General features: G+C 36.7%; 1 protein-coding gene across 1 annotated transcript in view; it reads right to left on the bottom strand.

The window, feature by feature from the left end:
* Positions 1-8,343: 8,343 nt before the first annotated feature.
* The window catches only part of LOC140169674 (protein mono-ADP-ribosyltransferase PARP14-like), a 33,157-nt gene continuing 18,578 nt past the window's right edge, over positions 8,344-22,922 (bottom strand). The window contains exons 11-22 of the mRNA XM_072192965.1: positions 22,279-22,500; positions 19,829-19,937; positions 19,547-19,705; positions 16,706-16,771; positions 16,162-16,356; positions 14,794-14,997; positions 13,293-13,456; positions 12,595-12,675; positions 12,005-12,383; positions 11,183-11,400; positions 10,292-10,469; positions 8,344-9,902 (exon numbers count right to left, since the gene is read on the bottom strand). Of these exons, the coding sequence (XP_072049066.1) occupies positions 9,640-9,902; positions 10,292-10,469; positions 11,183-11,400; positions 12,005-12,383; positions 12,595-12,675; positions 13,293-13,456; positions 14,794-14,997; positions 16,162-16,356; positions 16,706-16,771; positions 19,547-19,705; positions 19,829-19,937; positions 22,279-22,500 (2,238 nt within the window). The 3' untranslated portion in view covers positions 8,344-9,639. The remainder of the gene's footprint in view (positions 9,903-10,291; positions 10,470-11,182; positions 11,401-12,004; positions 12,384-12,594; positions 12,676-13,292; positions 13,457-14,793; positions 14,998-16,161; positions 16,357-16,705; positions 16,772-19,546; positions 19,706-19,828; positions 19,938-22,278; positions 22,501-22,922) is intronic.

Here is a 22,922-nt window from a genome sequence, read left to right as displayed (position 1 = left end):
AGGTTTGTTGTCACCGAGTTTTGAGTCCTGTACTCCTCACAGATGTCCAGAAAATGCAATTCTAAGATTTGACCCAGATGACCTTTGACCAGACACCTGCAAGATGTTCCATAATTCACCCCTGGTCATGAGTTGTCACCGAGTTTGAGCTCTGTACCTCTTACAGATGTCCAGATAACGCAATTCTAAGATTTGGCCCCAGAATGATGTCTTTTGAGCTGACCCGTGCAAAATGTTCCAATATGTTCCCCAGGTCATGAGGTTGTCACCGAGATTGAGCCCCAATACCCCTCACAGATGTCCAGATATTGAAATTCGAAGATTTGACCCCAGCTGACCTTTGACCTGCCCCCTGCAAAATGTTCCAACATGTTCCCCTGGTCATGAGGTTGTCGCCGAGATTGAGCCCCGTACCCTTACAGATGTCCAGATATTGAATTTCGAAGATTTGACCCCAGCTGACCTTTGACCTGATCCATGCAAAATATTCCAAAATGTTACTCTTCTCATCAAGTTTATTGTCACTGAGTTTGAGCTCCGTACCCCCTACATATTGCCAGAAAATGCAGCAATTCTAAGATTTGACATGACCCCTGCAAAATGTCCCCTGGTTGTGAGGTTTGTTGTCACTGAGTTTGAGCCCCATAAATACCCCCTTAGGGGCTATTATTTTCTTTGGAAGGAGGATCCCAAATATACAGGGGTCATAAATTTTCGGAAAGAAAAATACGGGGGGCATAATACTTTTGATGACCAAAATGTAGGGAGTCACAAGATGACCACAGATAGTGTGTTTATTTTATTCAAAACTAGCGGGAGCTACAATGTAGTAGAGTAAACAGGAGCAGTTAGTAAACGGGAGTGGTAATAAAGATGTTGAACGGTGATGATAAACATCCCAGCAAACACAAAACGTTTTAAAAACGTTTTAAATAAGTTATATTTTGGCTTTTGGTTTAGGTAAAAACGTTTTAATAACATTAAAATGTCGGGTTATATAAAGGTCATGATAACGTTTTAAAACGTTTTGTAAGAAAACACACTACAACAATATTTTTTAAATGTTTTCAAAAATGTTATTGTAAACTATTTTTGCAAACATTTTTGCCATATATTGTGTCAATACTAAAATAACATTTTGTTAAAATATTTGAACCCAGGAAACACAAAAATGTTCTTCAAATGTTTTTTTCAAAACCTTTCAATAACATTTAAATGTCGGGTTATATAAAGGTCATGAAAATGTTTTTAAAACGTTTTTGAAAATATTTTGGGCAAACATTTTTCGCAAAATATTTTTTCAACCCCAAAATAACATTCTGTTTAGAATGTTTTGTATCAAGTTTTCAAGAATGTTTTTGGAATGTTATTAAAATGTTTTTATACCCTTTATATAACCCGACATTTAAATGTTTGTTGTAAAACATTTTTGTTTGCTGAGCAGTAGAATATCATAAAATGTTTTTTAAGGTTATGAAAACGTTTTATAACCTTAATATACCCTTTATATAACCCGACATTTAAACGTTTTCTGACAACCTTTTATAACCTTTTGTGAATGATGTCGAAAACATTTTGTGTTTGCTGGGATTGTGTCTTGGACTAAAACATGAATAGGAATTATTATTATTACCCAGGTATAATTCTGGTTTACCCTGTGCACCCTGTGTTTTAGGGTTTGGTTAGAGGGATGTCATTTTCTTCGTCGGGTGGGGGGGGGATCGGTGACCGGAGTAAAAATTTTATGACCCTCCTATTGCGGGCACAATTTTTTTAGACCCCCCCTATGTTGGGTCGAAATTTTTATGACCCCCCACCCACTTCCACCTACACAGACTCAAGACAAATTATTCATTGCCGGAACAAAGGCGAGGAGCGCATCAAAACTTTAGAGCAAAGAAAGTGTGTGGAGTGCGTTAAAATTTAATTGTGTGTGTAAGGAAGGCGCGCTATATGCGCAAAATATCTGCATTATATAATGAAAGATTGTGTGCAAGAATACATGCACAGCGCGCGAAAAGTTTGAGTCACCAGCCCTTAATAATTCTATACCCCCTATTTTGGGTGTTGAAAAATTATAACCCCCTATAATTGGTCTAAAAATTCTATGACCCCCACTCCCCAGTATATTCATGACCCCCTTCCAAAGAAAAATGACAGCCCCTTATAATTTAAATTTAAATTAGGGTTAGGATTAGGGTTAGGTTTATAAACGGTGAGGATTAGGGTTAGGGTTATAATTGGGGTTGCTTAGGGTTAGGGTTATACTTGTGCGCAGGGTCTACCAGAATTCTATACCCCCCTATTTTGGGTGTTGAAAAATTATAACCCCCTATAATTGGTCTAAAATTCTATGACCCCCACTCCCCAGTATATTCATGACCCCCCTTACCAAGAAACTGACAGCCCCTTATAATTTAAATTTAAATTAGGGTTAGGATTAGGGTTAGGTTTATAAACGGTGAGGATTAGGGTTAGGGTTATAATTGGGGTTGCTTAGGGTTAGGGTTATACTTGTGCGCAGGGTCTACCAGAATTATTCCAATACCCATGAATAGTCCTGTAACTATCACTATAGAATTAAATTAATTAAACTATGATCAGTCTTACCTTGTTAGTACTAGCTAGTATTTCTCATTCAAGATCACCATGATTACAGAAAACAGCAAATGGGTGATAACCATGATCCATTAACTCACAGATTATAAACATTTATCCACAGATTATAGAAGGAATTTTATCATACCACGATGCAGTGACCAATTCATCTAACACTGAAACCTTTTAGAAATGCAGTTTTAACTTGTTGTAGGGCATAAGGTTGTGCAATAAAAATTATTTACAATATTACTTGTATACCCTGACCCATTGACCCCTTAAACAGCTCAAATGTTACAGTCCATGACATATATACTACATCAAATGTAATGTGGCACCACAATAGTGCTGCCGCGCACGCACAGTATAATACCCAGTGGACTCGGAGGTATCATGAAGGTACTTCTTTTACAGTTACCAATTACTAGACTTTTAAAGGCTTTTATACTATTTTCCCCAACTTCATAAACAAACAAAAAAAGGTAGGGAAAACAAATGAATTCATGTCCCGCATTCATGTAGGTCTATTCCATTTGCAAGCTATTTTTGTGTTGCGCATAATCTTAAACCATGTTTAATTTCCCTGTAAAATACAAGAACACCAATTGCTAATGTTTTAAACCACACAAATTTAATAGGAACTGGGATTCAAATATATATTAATGCAAGATGTTTTAATCAAACAAAATAAGATACATACTCTAAGATATAAGTATAAAACAAAAAACCCTAACATCAGAAGACAAGAAAATCCCCAACAATCATTTACTTAAGCAAAACATAGAGCCTGTAAATATGCCATGATAATGGCACTGAAAGAATTAAAGTTCCTACTGCAAAGGAAACACATCTGATAGTTTCATATACCAGTACTAACATTGGAATTACTAATCAAGCCAAAAACACATTCATTACAAAGAAAGAGGCCAGAGAACACTTTCATTAATACAAAGAAAGAGGTCGGACATAACCATACAGAAATAAATGCTAAACATTTTAAAGCCTGGCTCATTAATCCCCTGTTTCCAAACATACCACCAAAGTCTGTAAAATACGGGTGCAAAATCAAAATCAAAAGATAAGCCAGAGCCTAATACTAGTACTTTTAATAGTAAACATAATATTAAACCCATAAATTTATACTACAATTACTGTTAAGGAGTGCCTTTAACACACCTGCATGGTTCATATCAAAAATCAAATTTCTATTAAAAAACCTATATAAATATGCCATTACTGCTTATTTCCACTGCATTGACATTCAACCTTAAAGAAAACCTTTGGCTTTGCAATCACCTAAAGTTATTCACTTTGTTCATGTGCCCATATGCCATTATTTCAACTATTGCTTCCTACACAAACTACTGTCACTATTATCCAAGTTTTCTGCAACAACCTTTCAATTCCAACTAACTACATCCAAAATCATATTAGCCATCAATCCTCCCACACATATATTCCCTGGGCTTGCAGAAACAACAGGTCATTAATTACCTTTTCAACTAATTAAGTGCCTTAGGTTAAATAACAAATTACAGTAACAAACTAACAAACACATTCATTCCTTTAGAAAAACAATGATTCAAACAGACAAACCATATCTTCACTAGTCAAATAATTCTTACATAGCATCAAGTCAGGGTTTCATACTCAAAGGGTAACAAAAAAAAACATGTGCATTTTCACTTAGTTGCCAGCGGAAGAAAACGGGAAGATTACAGTGGTTTGTTGCCAGCGGAAGAACCCGAACGATTACAATACCTAGCTGGGGGGTGTAAACCCCCCAGCTAGGTAATAAGGATAATTGAGCGTAACTGTAATAGGGTCAGAATAGGGACAGCTGAATGATTATGAGCACACATTACGGGGTAGTAGCATGGCTATAACAACCGATGAGGGTTTTTTTAAAACAATATTTAAATGAGGCTAAAGAACGGGAATTTTTTATGTTTGAAGTAAGACTGTTCCAAACCAACGGACCTTGTGAACAGGATGTATTGCTTGCCAGAACAGTATTGGACGGTTCAATAAATGGGTCGTGAGCGTGTCTAGTGTCATAATGGTGGGACAGTGTTTGAACTTTAAAAAATTGTTTTCAATGAGGTCAGTAGGTAAAAGGTCATGGTGAAATTGAAACATAAATGAAGAAAGTTGGATTTTATAAATATCATGAATTTTAAGGGTTTTTAAGGATGCGAAGAGTGGGTCTGTGTGGGCTAGCCAAATAGAATTAGTACATGTGCGAATTACCCTTTTCTGCAATCGAAAGAGTGGTTCAATATTGGAATTATTGGGATCAGCCCAAATCATTGCACCATATGACAAATATGGCAATACAAGGGAATTGTACAGAGTTAGAAGAGACTCTTGAGGCAAGAAGGGTCTGACCTTTCTAATAACTCCATTGTATTTAGAAATAATTTTAGAAACATGTTTAGTGTGAGAGGTCCATGACAAATTATGATCAATGAGTATTCCAAGGAATTTGGTGGTCTGAACTTTTGGATGGGTGTATTATTAATTTTAATATCAATTTCAATATCAGGTTTGTTATTATGTTTATTTTTGAAAATAATATAATTAGTTTTTTAATGTTTAATGATAATTTATTTAGTTTAAACCAATTTGAAATATGATTAAGTTCATTATTAACTATTATTTCTAGTGTCTTAGGGTTTTGATGTGAGAAAAGGATATTCGTGTCATCGGCAAACAAAATAAAATGGGGTTCTTTAGAACAAAGTGGGAGATCATTAATATATAAAAGAAATAATAACGGTCCTAGAATCGATCCTTGAGGAACTCCGCAATTGATATCTGCAGGAGTAGAGAGGGCATTATTAAAGGAAACCTGTTGTTGTCTTCCAGATAGGTAGCTCTTAACCCAATCATTAGCAAGACCTCTGATACCATATTTATTGAGTTTGTCAAGAAGAATGTCATGGTTTATGGTGTCAAAGGCCTTGCTAAGATCTAGGAATATGCCAATTGTGTGAAGTTTGTTGTCCAGGTTGTCCGTTATTTTACAATAAAGTTCGTTAATAGCCATGTATGTGGATCTCTTAGGCCTAAAGCCAAACTGATGGGGAGTTAGAATGTTATGATGCTCAATGAAGTTAAAGATCCGTGCATAGACAATTTTTTCAAGGAGTTTGGAGATAGATGGAAGGATTGATATAGGCCTATAGTTGGTGACATCATGTTTATTATCTGCTTTAAAATGGGTGTTACATTAGCATGTTTTAGTGCAGTAGGGACAGTTCCTGAGGCAATAGATAAATTGAAGATATGGGAGAGGACACCACAAATGGATGGAATTATTTGTTTTAGAAGATTATTACTTATGTCATCAGTTCCACTACTGTTGCTATTTTTAAATCAGATGTTAATTTAACAAGTTCTTCTGGAGATGTAGGATGCATAAAAAGTGAATTGGGGTTTGAATAAGACGACAGGGGAGGTTTAAAGTCAGTAGGTGGATCAGATATCTTACTAGCAAGGTTGATGCAAAAAAAAAAAAAAAAATTATTAAAGTGTTCAGCAATAGTTTGATTATCAGTTATTCGTTGACCTTCATTATTGTTAAAGAAATCAGGGAATTTAGTTTTTTTTTTTTTTTTTAAGTAAATTATTTAAAGTTTTCCACATTTCTTTAGTATTGTGTTTATTGTTTTCGATTTTTGAGGTGATGTGTAATTTTTTACTAAGACGAAGTAGAAGGTTTAGATGGTTACGATAGTTTTTATATTTTAGTTTATTATCATTTGATGGGTTTAGAATGTAAGCTTTATATAACTTATCTTTTGTTTGGAGCGATTTAATTAGTCCTTTAGTTACCCAAGGTTTTTTGGGTGAGTTACGTTTAGATATTATATTAGTTTTAATTGGACAATGTATGTTCAGAAGTGTAGATAATTTAGAATTAAATCTGTTGTAGGCCTCGTCTGGATCTAGTATGTTGGTTAACTGATACCAATCAACAAGGGACAATGCGTTGTTTAGACCTTTGATATTGTTAGGTTTCATATGCCGTGTTTTCTTTATTACAGGTGTGCGTGGTACTGCGTTAGGCCTACATGTTTTTTGTTGGGTGAGGAAAATAGGGAAATGGTCTGAAAGGTCGGTGACAATAATACCGGAGTTGATTTGGGATAAAATGTCATTGGTGAAAATGTTGTCAATCAAGGTCGCGCTGGTATGTCCATGGATGTTGGTTTTAATGCGGGTTTAAAGAGAGAGAGAGAGAGAAAGAGAGGGAGAGGGGGAAGAGAGGGGGAATAGGAGAGGAGAAGAGGGAGATGAGCATGGCATAGGGGGCATAATATCAAATTATCATAGGCCTATAGATGTCTTAACTACCCCACTCAAATTTTTTTTTTTTTTTTACCCGGTATAGACTGACCGGCAACGTACGTAAATATGTCGATTAATGTTAACACCCCTCCCACACACACCCCCATTTAATTGTTAATTGACATGAATATAGGGCCTACATGTTAACACCAACACCTCTCCATCCATATCGTCACACCCCTACCCCGGCAACGTACGTACGTAAAGGTTTTAATTGTGCAAATTGAGTTCGTGCCCTTTTTTCTGTTTGAAGCAATGATGTAAATAGTGTAAAAATTATGCACCAAATGGCTTCAATCGGACCTTCATTTTGCAAAATTTTCCAACTTCTGCAGGAGGGAAAACTCTTGTTCACGAAAGGCTTCATGGACCGTTATTTCACCAATTTTCGACTTTTTCAAACTAAAATTTTACACACTACGGTGCAAAAATGGTCCGCCAAATCGCCTCAATTAGGTCTTCATTTTGCAAAGTTTCTTAATTCTGAAGGGGGACATTCTGTGTAGTGGATAAACAAGTACCCATTTTGGCTTCTGCTTTCGACATTTACCAATTTGTAACACAATTTATATATAGGCCTACAACTTTAAGTAAGACTTGTTCACGAAAGGCTTCATGGACCGTCATTTCACAAATTTTTGGCTTATTCAAACTAAATTTTTACACACTAATCATGCTAATAGTGCCAAAATGGTCCACCAAATCGCTTCAATGAGGTCTTCATTTTGCAAAAGTTTCTTAATTCTCAGGGGGGCACATCCCCCTCAGACACCCCCTGTGTAGTGGATAAACAAGTAGCCATTTTGGCTTCTGCTTTCGACATTTACCAATTTGTGTTTAACACAATAGGCCTACAACTGTAGGGAAAACTTGTTCACGCAAGGCTTCATGGACCGTTATTTCACAAATTTTCGGCTTTTTCAAATTAAAATTTTACACACTTATAGTGCCAAAATTGTTCACCAAATCGCTTCAATGAGGTCTTCATTTTGCAAAAGTTTCTTAATTCTCAGGGGGGCACATCCCCCTCAGACGCCCCCTGTGTAGTGGATAAACAAGTAGCCATTTTGGCTTCTGCTGCTTTCGACATTTACCAATTTGTGTTTAACACAATAGGCCTACAACTGTAGGGAAAACTTGTTCACGCAAGGCTTCATGGACCGTTATTTCACAAATTTTCGGCTTTTTCAAATTAAAATTTTACACACTTATAGTGCCAAAATTGTTCACCAAATCGCTTCAATTAGGTCTTCATTTTGCAAAAGTTTCAGACACCCCCCTGCGTCGCGCAAGCGCGACGGGATGACCGCTATGCAGTCTTTTCTTTATTTCGGTTATTTTTTTTAATCATCACACCCCCCTTGAGAAATTCCTGCGTACGCGCATGGTTGTCGTAATCCTATGCACCTGATCATGCTGAATATAGCACCATGGTCCAAAACAACTGTCAATCATTCTGTCAGTACCTATTGTTTTGGAAGTAGGACTATCATCACAGTCTATCGGTTAGCATATACGGTCATGTATGTATCACCAGCATGAGGCCCTGCATTTCTTTCAAGAAGACTTGAGTCCAGTCCTCGTTTACGGAGTTTAGGGTTAGGGGTTAGGGTGGGGGTAGGGCAGTCTTGTAATAAGACTGTAGAGTTGCACCCTATTCGGCAATCGCTCCGAAATTTTAATTTACAAAAAGTAATAATCACTGGAAAATAATCACTGGATTTTTTGGGGGGCTTAATACACTAGCACAAGGTTTTGCAGGTTACGTGAAGGTGTGCATCCGCGAATAAAACGCCGGGTTATTGTTTGGAGTGGGTCTCTACAAATCTTTGACTAAATTAGGCAATCAACATCAAGAAGGACACGATTGCGGAAATATCGTCCAAATGCTTTATAATTCTCAATAGGACACACAAGAGGCTTGATCATGTCTTACGTAAACTGCAAAGCACATTCAATGGAATTGCAAATTACAAAAACTATTAAATCAAACACTTGAATGAAACTAATGTACACGGTGCTTTAATTCGTTTTTCTTTAACTCGTGCAGAAAAATGCTGTAGAACTTTTTATAACAAGTATTATTTTTCAGGTGACTAACTTTGGAATTAAAAGTGCTCAAACCCATTACAGGTGAGCGTAGAAAACAAATTCAAAGTATAGACCTCTGGAAAAGGCAACCGTTACTACTAGTTTCACAGCATACCCTCACTTACGATCATTGGGTATACCGATCATCAGACGGATAATACTTTTATCCGGATAGAACTTTTTATATATTTGTTCTCGTTTTTTACAAGACTATATGAAATCAATAATACATACTGAAAAATATGTTTACATAATTAGCTTTTCTAAATATTTTTTAAATATCTAACATGCTTCGCAACTGATTTGATCATTATTATATATAACTGATTTTAAACTAAAAATTAAATGGTAAAGCCAGTGACGAGACCAAAAATATTCTTGTCGGGCGGCATTCAGGGGGCTCAAAAATCATGAAATCTCCGCAAAAATGTAAATTTTAAATTTTGTTATTTGTTTGTTTTTATTTGGGGAACTTGGGTGACAAGATCTCTAACTGGGAGATCCCCCACCCGGGACACCGCCACTAGGTAAAGCCTGCATCTCGCTTCCTGGTTTAACCTTTTTTCCTTGTGCGATTATCTGGTACTTAGCCTATGCCTATACATCGTGGTAGGTTATGAGATACTCGGGGTATGCTTGAGCGTCATAAAATACGACAAATATACCCGGGTTTTGGGGATTGTCTACAACACTATCATTATTCGGAGGGGGTACTATCATTGATTCCTCCCCTTTCGTGAAGTCTCCGGTGAGTACTTTGCATCTGTACATATACCTGTTGCCATGTTGATCACGTGGGCCAAAACGTGCAGAATATGTAGCTTCACGGGCAAAATACGTTCCACGTCCATAGGCTATTCCTGTAAATAAAAAACGAAGGAACTGTTTATAAGCTACATCAGATACTGTACATTTAGTGAAGAAAGAGTGAAGATGCAAGATCAACCAAATTTGAATAGCGAGAACCGGTATAAATTAAGCCTTTGGCGAGCGCGAAGCACGAGGGCAAGACTGGGCACGGAGTGCTAGCCCGTCAGCTCATATCGTCATAGCAAGCATGTGCGCATACTCTGTTTTTAGTTTTTCCGGTTATGATAGTTAGAAGCTATATGGCTTCTCACGAAAGAAAATGAGAACATAATGTACCTGCATAGTTTAAAAGGCGATGTTCCACTACCTACATTTTCTACTACTAAAGGTTCTCCATTTACTACTCAAAGTTCTCTACTTTTGTCACCCATGAACCTACCGTTTTTCCCATGGAAGCTGCGGTTAAATCCAGTACTATTGATGTGCTTCAGGGCATCAGAGGACGTCCCATGAAACAAATCTCTTTCTAGCTGTTGACCTGAGCGATGAGCTTGATTCATGGTATCCTTCTTTGCCATGTACTGCTTCCACAACTGAATATTCTGTATTCGCTGAATCTGCACAAAGAATCGGTAAAATAAAATCGGGGGATGAACATCTGTTGTTAAATCAGCTCGTTTTGGATGGTCTTTCCACTCTGTTAAATCGGCACAAAATTCTAAATATCAGGTCTTTTGTTCCTCACGGCTGGTTGTGCGGTTGCTGGTAGCGCTGGTATTTCCTTAAGGAAATACACAGCCATTTTGCTGAGGAGGACGCCCTCAATGATTTTCATATTCTGATTTTTACACGATCCTACTGTAATTTAGTATATTTACACACCGGGCCACCCTGAAAATATCGAGGCTTTTGGTGCTGCGATTTTTAAGAAATCATCAAAGTACGATTAATCATTACGATCGGGATATTAGAACGCATACGTGATGCTCATATATCACTGTACGTGCACGGCATGTAAGAAGGTCAAAACACATCAAAAGAACCAAACTCAGTTACAATTGACAGAGGTACACACTTTGGCGACATAATACGCTGGAATTAAACAGCGATTTTATTTGTTTGCCTAATAAGGGACATATCTGACAGTAAAAACTAACATGAACAATGTTTACAGTTAAGAAATACTTAACTCAAAATTGACTGCACCTGCAGAGTACCCTCGTTTTATGTGCTTCACAATGTACTTGAAATGCCTACCTCTTTGGCCCGTGACCGTGACCATGAATTGGCAGATTTTTGTACAGAAATATAGTTTAAATATAAAATTCACCTTTTTAATTGCAAATCTTCCTGATCCTCCACGTCGACGACCCAACATGAACGCGGCACTTAAGACCAAAGCTCCCGGTAAACCTCTCGATGGAGTCGTGCCGAGACTACTGTAGAAACTTTCGTGAACTTTGTCATACTCGTCGCCTCCTCTAATCTCAACAAGTGCGTTGTTTGCTTGACTTGGATCCCAATGTGTTGGTAGGCGGTCGACCGCCTCTGCAATGTCAATAAACGATAATAAAAACAAGCCAAAGACTGAAAATCCCGTTATGTTTTAACACAGTAAACGAGTCACGAATGAATAAAACGGGTTGCATTTGTCAGTATGCTCCATTATACCCCTATCAATACATTAAGCAAAAAACACACACTATATCAAACATTAACAATAATGAGTATGACTGTTGCAAAACAATTATAGGCACGAGGTGAAATATAAATTATTGTTCCATCTAAAAAGGTGGTACACGGCGAGAAAAAAACATTTTTGTATGAATAAGACTCAATTAATTCGCATAAGATTCTAATTATCGTGTTATTGAAAATAATGTCTTTATTAATATATTAATAATAAAAACCGAGAAAGTGGCCATTTAATGTAATGTGTCACCATTTACAAATATTAACATAGGTGAATATCATGTTATAAGCATTTGATTGGAAAACTTGTGTGATTAACAATTTGAATTACCGTAGTGTATAAAAACGTAGGTTTTGAAAGTTTCAAGCATCTTCAACTAAATTTTGACTGAATTTTGACCGGATTTCAAAATTTCGCAAGCGTTTAGGCATTTTTTGGGTGGGTGGGGGTAGGCCTTACCTTTCATTAAATCAGCTCTATAAACCTTTGACCCCTGTCGAAAGCTGGACACAGATGTTTCTTCCATTGATGTAAAATCAATCCTCACTTTACCTCCCTCTAAATCCAACTCAACGCAAGATTTCTTCCTTTGATAAGCCGTCTCGATCACGTGATTAACATCAGCATCATATGCATGAAATTGGCCCCATTCGTCCTGGAATCTCCATTGAATCTTTTGTGTTAGAGATTCCTTTTCGATCCGATCCTTCTCCTCAAAATGAAACTGGTTAAGAAGACCCAGTATACCTATCTTGGTCTCGTTGACGTTTGTTTTCTTTCCACGAATGATAAGACGACTGGATTTCCTATTTTCTTCTGTAAGACATTCGACTGACGTCTAAGAAAACCGAAAATATTATAATAATTTTATTATATCATCATCATCTTCATCATCATAATTATCACCCAAAACTGAAACACTAATTTAAGTAACTAATAGTATTTCGGGCATACACATGTGTGTGTGGAAGATAACATAAAGATTTAGGGTTTTAGAGACATTTATTTACATCACGTTTTCATTGCATGCGATGAGCCTGGGTATTTACCTGATGTTTTCTTGCCACAGCATTAATGCGTCTCTGCCTGTCAGAAGTCAAAGGACCACACCTTTTGTCATAAGGCATTTCCTGTCATTTTGATTAAATGAAAATGTGGTTATTCTATATATATGTCAAATACCTAGAAATGTAGATCATTTGAGTGTTCAGTGACACTGCTAGTTTGCAATTTGAGATACGACCAAACATGCAGAAATTACATAATGTGGCTATAAAAAGAAAATGAAATGTTCGCATCTTTGCAATTTCGCTAAAGTTTTACATTCGTCACCCTCATAACCAATTCATTATTACATGTTTCTCATTTGCAATTTTGATTTTCTGAGTAATAAACCCATAATTAATAACAATTTCCAGCCGCATTCTTCATTAACTTCATTAACTGATGTTTCTCAAAATTGCAAATGAGAAACATTTAATAATGACTTAGGCACTTTGGTTATGAGGGTGACGGTATGTGGAATACGTGTTTCAGGACTGTTTGGGTGCCAATATCTGAGTTTCTCCAAAATGCAGATACGATCTTGCGATACCTAACCCAAATCTTGCTCGCTCCCCGAATGGATTTATCTGGTTAATGTACTTCATTGCAAAAGTTACAAAATAAAATTATGACTCTTTTCTTGCAAAGATTTCTTAAATATTATGGCACACACGCATGACAAACTAATAAAGCAAAGGTTAACCTCTTTTTGGAACTCCGAACCGATAAAGACTTTAATCGCTTCCACGGTAGCATCAAGTGCGATGTTGCTGCCAGCAAGAATATGAAAGATAACTGTGTCTGGTTGTTCTATGGCTTCTTCTGCTTCGTCCGCGCCTGATAGTATGTTCTTCTTCATTTTCTTTCCTATATATATTTTACAGAAAAATAATTCCTCACATTTGTGAATACCATTCATTGCGAAACGCATTATTTAAAGGACATTTCGGGATTCTAGCATCCCCTTTTTTATGGAATACAATATATATCTAGCTTCAGAACTAATAATTGTTTCCACAATATTTCGGCACAGAAAGAAGGATGATTTATGTACGCGAATTTTGATACCCCATTTGTCAAATGCTGTTCAGTGTTAACAACACAGTTGTGCCTTTGAAGAAAAATACCCGAATTTAAAAGTTGCAGTTTACAGCGATCATTGGTTATTACACAAGTATTGTGGCACGTAAAACCCTCCATTATCTTCGCGCTGACTTCAAATCAATACAAATAGCTGAAACTTTTAAATTCAGGTATTTCTCTTTTAAAACACTGTTGGACAAATTGGACAAATAGGGTATCAAAATGCGCGTAAATAAATCATCCTTCTTTCTATGTTGAAATATTGTGAACAAATATTATTACTTCTGACGCTATATGCGTATTATATAACAGCTTCGTTACTTTTTGTGCAGTCTTCATATAAGTTTCGGCTGCGCAATTTTTTTTGCAGTAAGACGGCCGGAGGGATGAGCAACACCCACAACACAGGCGAGAAAGGTATTATGGAGATGTGTATATCAGAGTTCACACCAGTAAATACAAGTCTCCTACACCCTGGGAGAAAACAGTGTTTCAAACGAGGAAACGCGCAATAAGACTGAAATAAATCCATTAGAAAAGGCTTAAAACCCAACTATTAGGCCCTGATTCATATTTAATCCTCATTTAGGCCTGGGAAATAGATTGTCTGTGAAAAATGAGCAGGATCTGACTTTTTATTACAATTTGGCTAAACTTTCAAAATGTGTTACATTTCAGAAACACCATCTAGTGGGCATTTTTCTGGAAAAAATGCTGGACTCCGTATATAATTTCTACAATAGATGACTTCATCTGACCTTTTGGTAAGTTTTGAAGAACTGAGTTGCTCTAGAGTCAAGAAAATTACGTTTTCCTGGACCCTGTTTGTACAGAAAGCCAATGGAAGCTATTTACTGGTGTGCTCGCGCAGATCATTGGGAGAGGACATTGATATTATGCTCCCCTGAAACATAATACCGTATGTTCCATTGCTTTTGCCATGTATTTAAAGGATATATTGTCATAAGCATATAAGTACAAAAATCATTTTAATATGCAGAAGAGAAGAAAAGGGAAACTCCACAAATCAATCCCATTTTCCAGTTATGTATGTAACATGCCATACATACATACATAATTGGAAAATGCATTTTGTTTTAACATCAATTCCTGCGACTTACCAAAACGGCGCATTTGATCCATACGGTTCACATCATGGCATTTTCCTTCCTCGGACTGCATGGCAAACTTGTAATGATGAAGTAATGAGCGGTTATAGATGATGATCTTCACCAGCAGCAGATGTTGCGGATTAGATGCAGCAAATGAACCGATCGCTTTAAACATAGCTTCTGCAACCTGCGGGTGTTGCCACTTTGGATTCCCTGTGTATTAAAACATCAATATCAAAAGCGTATAGCTTAATACTGGTTACCTTTTAGAGCCTGGTTCACATGATTTTGGTGTGGACCAGGAGTCAAAATGTTATGACCATTGGGTAAATGGCTCCTGGGTGCCTGCTTTCGAGGCTTGCACAGAATGATATCAAATATCACAATTGTTCCGGCATTATAAATGTCAATGGTCTGTGTATGGCAACGATAACACCAAGTCCCAAAGTTCGTATTAAAAAAAACTCGTCCAATATAAACGATCATGTCACGTGACTCTCAATGTGGAGTCAACTAGCACTGACTCGCTTAAGGAGTCGCCTGACTGTCACAAGAGAATCAGTTGACTCTACCCGTGGAGTCAATTGCCTCGAACTGCTGAGTCGTGCACGGCGTGGCAGTTATTTAACACTGAGTCTTAAAAGGAGTGGGGACTGACTTTCTCTATCTACACGGGTAGAGTCAATTGACTCTACCCGTGGAGTCAACTGACTCTACATTCAGAGTCATCGACGCGGTACACAATGTATTGCTGTATTTGCATTGTTTGCTGCTTTTCAACATGCTGCTCATTCGCATGGTATATCATGAATGGGTATTTAGACAGTGTGATGTGGTATTTTCATTCTGTATAGGCTTACTTGTTCTTGAGCTGGATTCCCGAGGAGAATTTTAACCTGATCTGATGGTGAGGTAAAGCTAATAATAGTAACCTTAAATTTGTGTTCGTCTCACTGGGTGATTCTATAAATGTAATCTGGTTTACTCTAGAAGCAGAGTCCAGCCACTGCGGGACTCTATGTCTAATGCCTTTATATTGGGATTCAAATGACTCCTGTTTAGAGTCATCAGTGAGTCTTCAGCGAAGTCAACAAATTATGGGTGCTACCTCCATGTAAGGAGTCACGAAATTGTACCAAATTATGACTCTTCACGGGAGTCAGGTGACTCACAATATGGAGTCATTTTAGACATTTTGAGTCGCAGGAGGCTGGGCTCTGCTTTTAGAGTAACCCTGACTTCAGTTTGCCTTTCAGAGAATATGATATACAGGGCTACTTCCCTGTCCTACGGCATCCATGCACTTCTAAAGGAAGCAAGTGCCTTCCAAAAGGTTTAAAAAGACATGATTCAGTTTCTTTTTATGAAAAATCATACCAGTTCCTGCGGCTGGTACAGCAATCGTTTTCATCCGATTCTCTTCAGCTTTCTTCAGCGCCTTTTCCATTCGGTCTTTCAATTTCGTGATACTGTCATGTTCACGATTAATCAAAAGATGTGCGATTTTCTGGGTGTGACGGAACCTTCCGGCCGACGTCATCGCAACTCCCTCATTTAAAAGATAACCAGGACCTTTAAAGAAAAAAAGTAAAAACGGTCTATATTTGCAGTCCATTTTAAAAGTTTTCTTGTACAGACTGCAAATTTGCTATTCAGATTTTGATAATTTAACGCGCGTAAAGTTACAATTATCATTTAGCAAGGATAAAAATAGCAGCATTAGTCGCGTATTATTCCTCTGATAAAAGAAGCAAAGAAAGAAAAAAGAAAAGAAACGAAAAGAAAAAGGAAAACTGCTATACATAAACATTCAGTAGAAAAAACGGACTCAAAACATACAAAATGTCACTCCGATAAAAAACATTGTACGATCTAAAAATGTAGGAGACTGTTTCCATTCCGAAATCATTACTTTACGCACCCAATTGCTGGCATTCTCGAACAATTGATGTTCCACCTTCATCAATGATAGCTTTGGACAGCGGGGCTGAAAGAAAAATAAACGATATCCCTTTAAAGTTTAAACACATGGTAATAAAGCAAATTTGGATTTCGTCAACAATCTATGCCACTGGAGCAGATTTTTTTATCTTACCTCGTAGTGGCGCTATTTATGGCAAACATGCTTTGATAAAAACACCTCTCAATAACAACCTAATTACACGAGAATTAAAGTCCCATTCAGTGATCCCAGCGCAACGGTAATTTTTTTAAATAAATTGCTTAAAAGTGAAGGATAAGTCATTCACATTGTCATTTGGTATTTTTGAATTTTTGATGACTTTTACGATCGTCCGGATGAGCAAATCATTGAATGAGCCTTTAAATTGCAACAACTGTGGGAAGTGATTAATTATTTAAACCCGTTTATCATCAAAGGACTGGCAAGCGAATTTCAAGGTCAGTGACCTTTTGGACACTTGGCCCCAAAACATGATTGTACATGTCACGGTCGAGTGATGGTTGTTTACTCTTAGTCTCTTATGTATATTGAAGTATCCAAAAGGCCACTATAAAAACAAAATAATCTCGAACGTGTGTTGCCAGCGATGATGACTAAGGTTAAGTATTATTAATTAGATATGGAATCTACCAACTCAGATGAACTTGTGGGAGGGAGGATATTATAATATACCTCTTTGAGTTTGACATCTACAAATTAAAAATAAGTTTGTTACACCCAGTATTATGACGTATTGTCCTACAGTACCTTAAAGAGTAGATAATTCATAGAGTACATAACTGCAAGAAGATTTTATTCAACCAAGAATACATCTATAAAGTGATACATATCTGAGAAATTAAATAATCTAAATTAAGAGACTAATGTTTTTCATTGTCCTCTCCCAATGATCTGCGCTTGATACACATATCCCTACAACACATTTATGTCCCCTGTGTTGTTACGTGAGTGTTACTTCGTGACCCACAACCTAGAACCTAAAAAACTACACCATGTTTGTGTGTTATTTAATGAACAAAGAATATATGACGCAATCTGATCCAGTATCAAAACAAAGTTGGTAATCATGAATTTGAGTTATACAGTCAGTCGTGAGCACGGTCGCTAATGAGCTGAATCGGCTAGTTGTGAAATGAGGATCTCGAAGAATCTCATGGTTTCTCGCTCGCAATCCGTGTACAATAATTTAGACAAAAACACGCTCAGCACTGGCTGACCTGAAAGATAAGGTTTTCTGAAAAACATTTCAAAATTGCTTCCAAATTGCTAAGGAGGCATGTACATTTAATTCTGTCACAAAAAACGAGACCAAGTTTGCTTTATTTTTGTTGTTTTTGATCATTTAAATGACACTAACTTTTTGTTCAATTTTTCAAAATTGAAAACCTTAGGCGACATTCGTCTACTTCCCCTCCGATTTACCTAATCATGAACTTTTTTGACTTCATTTTCACGTAGTTCACATAATTCCGCTTCGTTTGGTATATTCATAGGTATGTGTTATTTAGATTAAGTGTCTAAATAGTTCTTTAAAAATGATGGGAAAATGCGAATTTTATCGAATTGTATGCCTTTCTCGTGGTATTTTTTGCGTCACCTATCAATCAACATTCGGGTTGTACGCGCCCTAACACAAATACCGCGCCGGCGCGCGGTTAACTTTGCGTGACGCTCGCGCTATGCAAGTGGTGTACAGTGTGATACGCGTTTAAGTTCGCCACAGCATATATAAGTAAACAAAAAGTTTTTAAAAACCTGAATATTTTCAAAGCTCATTTCATCTTCGCCGATAACTGTCTACCTCCCGGATGATTTACGTCAATTTGTACAACATTTTCGTGGCATTTGTGTACAAAACCGTTCTATCTTTCATATTTGTGATTTTTACGATTGTGTTATTTAAATTACAAATACAAAATTAAGTTTAAGTATGATGCTTTTTTTCGTAACTTTTTACTGAAATTGTTTTTTCAAAACACACGTTTATTTTTCATCTAAATAATCTTTGATTTCCTTCTTTTTTTGTGACATGCAAGTTCACTAGTTTGGAATGCTAATTTGAGAGAGGATAATTTTTCGTGTTAAAATAAAGAAATTAGAGCTCTTCAAACAGGGAAATGTCATGGGCTGATTGTTCTCGAACCTCATTTTACCTTCCCAAAAAAGTGTCTACCTCCTGGTCGATTTACGCCAATTCGTGCAGATTATTCGAGGTATTTGTATTCAAAACCTTTGTATCGGTCAGATTTTTGAATTATACGAATGTGTTATTTCAATTACCGCAGAAAAATGGAATTTAGTACTGTGTTTTTTCCGACATTTGTACTGAAATGTGCTAGTTCAAAACACACGCTATTTATTCATCCAAATAAACTTGGATCTACTTCTTTTTTCGCAACGTGCAAGTTCATTGGGTTGGCATGATAATTTGAAAGTTTCGTAATTTTTCGTGTTAAAACAAAGAAATGGGAGCTCTTCAAACAGGGGAATGTCATGAGCCAATTAGTATGCATAATTTGCCACGGAGCATTACGCGCACTGGTTTTTATACATATTTACTTTCACACAGAGCAGCGTTTGAGCGTGCTCACGACTGACTGTATATGCAAAAAAGGGGCATAAACACAAGGAAAGGGCCATGTAAAAAGTTCATAACTATACAGCCAAGTATGCAGTGACTTCGCGATTTCAAAATCGGCAAGCTTAGGTACTATTAAGCAAAGTAATATTGATAATAACTTTTTAAATTATTTCTGACTTTGGTCGGAGTGGATCAGATCATGTCACATTGGCGCATACCCGTCAGATCGAACGTTGGACTCGTGCAGTTGACAATGACATCAGTGTTGGCATGTACAATGTTTCCTTCTGTTAACTCAACGAACATATTCCCAATTTTGATGCTACATACGCCATTATTCTCCATCCGAAAGTCTGTGTACATCTTTTTGGTGTCGCCTTTGTAGGTAGGATAAATGAAAAGCAAAATCAGTTATGAGATACGTTTATGTTTGTATTACCATTGTATTTTTTACCACGATGTAACTGTGAATCCTACAAATATTTTTACTGCTCTGTTACCTGGTTTCAATTTCGGCCTTGCGCCAGGTCCCGTCGCTCCATGAATGTCATCGTCAGGCATGAATGACGATCCATGTAGCAAGACTTTCTGCATTTCGCTCTCAAAGGCCTGTTAAATCAGAAAAACACGTAAGCCATTATTATATGTTTGCACGAGATTGGCCCTTGAGGTCTGTGGTACCCAAAACTCACATTCGTTGACACTGAAACCAAAGTACTGCACCATTTAACAAAAATCATTTGCACTCTCTTGTAGCGAGGCCGTGTACTGCATCAGTTTCATTATTTTTTTTGGTTTACACTTTTGAGGTTACCAATTGCCTCAACTTTTCTGCTGATGCTAACGAAAAGAGTTTTAAGTCAAATGTAACAAATATGTTCGATCTTTGGATCGACCGTCGATGCTGCTTCGATGCTTATTATTAATGAACTATCAACTAATTAATCAGAATTAACGCCAAATTTAAATTGGCCAATATCCCTTCAGGCACAAATTACTATTTTATCACAATTAACAATAGTAAATTAATTGATTTCATAAATAATAAGGATCGGCCAAGCATCGATGGTCGATCAAAAGATCGAACTAATTTGTTCCTATTGCCTAACTCAAGATCATTTAGTTAGCAGTACTTAAATAATTTGTTTACATAAAATGATAAATCTTAACAACATTGAGTATAACTAGGGATGACCATCATAATTTCATGTTGCCCCTATTGCTACAAAAGATTGTTTTCTGGAAAGAACTCATCAACAGAAGTATTTTGGTGGTTAAATGGTCAAAATCGGTCAAAAACTTTTCGAATTATGAATTTTCAAAGTTTCCCATTCTGACCGGTCATTGGAACGGAATAAATTGACAAAGTCTAAATATAGCAATGTGAGCAAAATTTGTATAAGCATATATTTACCTTTTTATATTTCTTTATTTTAATATATATGCAAACATGAAACAAGCATATTGTGAAAGTATCAAAGGGTTTCTTATGAAATGGCACTTTACTAGTCAATAGCATTAAGTATTTCTTCAAACCGAGGCACTGAAATCATGCTTTTAGAAAACATTTGCCAAAAATAATCCATAATGGCCAAAGTGGCACAAAATCAAAAGTCCACGTGAACTTTTTTTTTCCACAACAATATACACTACACATAAGAAAAATACTAATGTACTACAAGGGATTTTCAACATAGGAATCCAAACAATCAAGTACCAACATGCACAGCTTTTTCCTGATATCACTTCTGGGGTTTTAACAAAATGTTTAACCTCTATTGTGATTGGCAGCAACATAAGGTATCTCTTTGATAGCTGATAAAGCCCAGCCATTCAGCAAGTGGCTAATAACTGACCTTGATAGGCTTGAATGAATACTGTCATGTGCTACAAAACCATCACACTCCAGGGCCTGGTCACTCCATATGCTACAGGGAGCACAGTACTTTAACAATGGAGTGAAAGACTCATTATTAGAGAGCTTGCGAAATGGCGTTACTTTAACTTTAACGTCTAGAGGATTATAGAGGATTATGTATTCAAAACCAAGGTGGTTTTGAATACATAATCCTCTATAATCCTCTAGACGTTAAAGTTAAAGTTAAAGTAACGCCATTTCGCAAGCTCTCTATTGATTAGGCGCGTATTTTAAAAGTACAGCTCCTGTGCGTGTATAGCAGCAAGTCAGTGCAGATGGTATAAATATAAGAAAATGTTTAGGGTTGAGATCAGGTGAATAATACAACAAATGAGCACGAAACTTCACATTTATGTTCAGAAAGGTGCCTATTTAACATGATTCGAAAGGTGTTTGGAAATTCCAAAGGGAAGCTGGTATTTAATTTTTAACTCGAGATCTACTTGTCCATTTTTTTTACCTTTTTACAGAGGGTATGATAGAGGTAATAACGACAACTCTGCCAAATTACAGCTCAGTAGGTTAAGGTGTTCACCTGATCTTATTCATCTGAATATTTTGTGCCATTCTGAGCAGTGCTGCACTGGGCCACTGGCAATTAAGCGCACTGTGGCGATGGACCAATTTTGACTCACACTTACAGCAAAACCAAATAAGTTATGATGCTGTAATTTGCAGGATAGTTACAAAACATAATTGGCATTAACATCTCCAATTTTACAGAAAAATTATGAAAATAAAAGAATGAGCTCAATTTAGAAATGTCTGTGCAAGCAGTGCACAGTTGAGCTCCCTGCATGTCTATGGGAGTGTTCTAATCAAGTTGATGGTTCATTGGTCATCCCTAGTATAACTTATAGTGCAGCAAACCTCATGAAAAATAGAACACATAATGAAGTTTTTACGCTGATTACGGAAAATAAAGTTATTCAGCTGAATTCTGTTGAGGAAGAAGGGTTACTTAATTTAGTTTGAGTTGCAACAACTACCTTAAGATCTATTTATTATAAAGTAAGTTGGGGGTATTTTTACCTTGATGACTTTATAGTCTTTATGATACAGAACAAATCGTATATCCTTCAGAGTTCCTCCTACATGTCGGCTGAGAAATGTCGTTGCTGCCCCGTACATAACCTCCGCAATAGTTTTGGGTGGATATCCCAGATTTCCTGTTCCAATTGCTGGCAATGCTATGGAAGTCATGCCGCTGTTATTTGCTTCGGTCATTAGTTTGATTAAAGATTGTGAAAAGTTCTGAAGAAAAAAAAACACACAAGCATTTAAGGCCCAGGGAGCAAATGACCATACGGATATGTTCCCCTGGAAAGACCCCCTTTTTGGATTTCGCAGCTCCGAAAGCCCCCTAAATTTGACAAAAATAGAGCTCCGAAAGACTCTTGATTTTGTTAAATTCAACCAGAAAGACCCTCTCATTGTACTTCATTTATTACACTTCACTATATAATATGTAAAAGTATGGCATAAAAATAAAGTGCAAAAGCACATTAAAAATACACATTAAATAGGGCCAAAATACAGATTATAGTGAAGCGACAGAAGGAGCTAAAGTCACATATGACAATTTACATGGCTTTATCTACACCAAGCACAAAAAGAAACTCGTCAGTTATAGTCATCTTTGCTGTTGAACAACCTGATAATTTTGTATTATTGTG

Source organism: Amphiura filiformis, chromosome 14, assembly GCF_039555335.1.
Source record: "Amphiura filiformis chromosome 14, Afil_fr2py, whole genome shotgun sequence".
NCBI classification, from domain to species: Eukaryota; Metazoa; Echinodermata; class Ophiuroidea; order Amphilepidida; family Amphiuridae; genus Amphiura; species Amphiura filiformis.
Note: the sequence above shows the minus strand (reverse complement) of the source record. Positions and strands in the feature narration are given on the sequence as shown.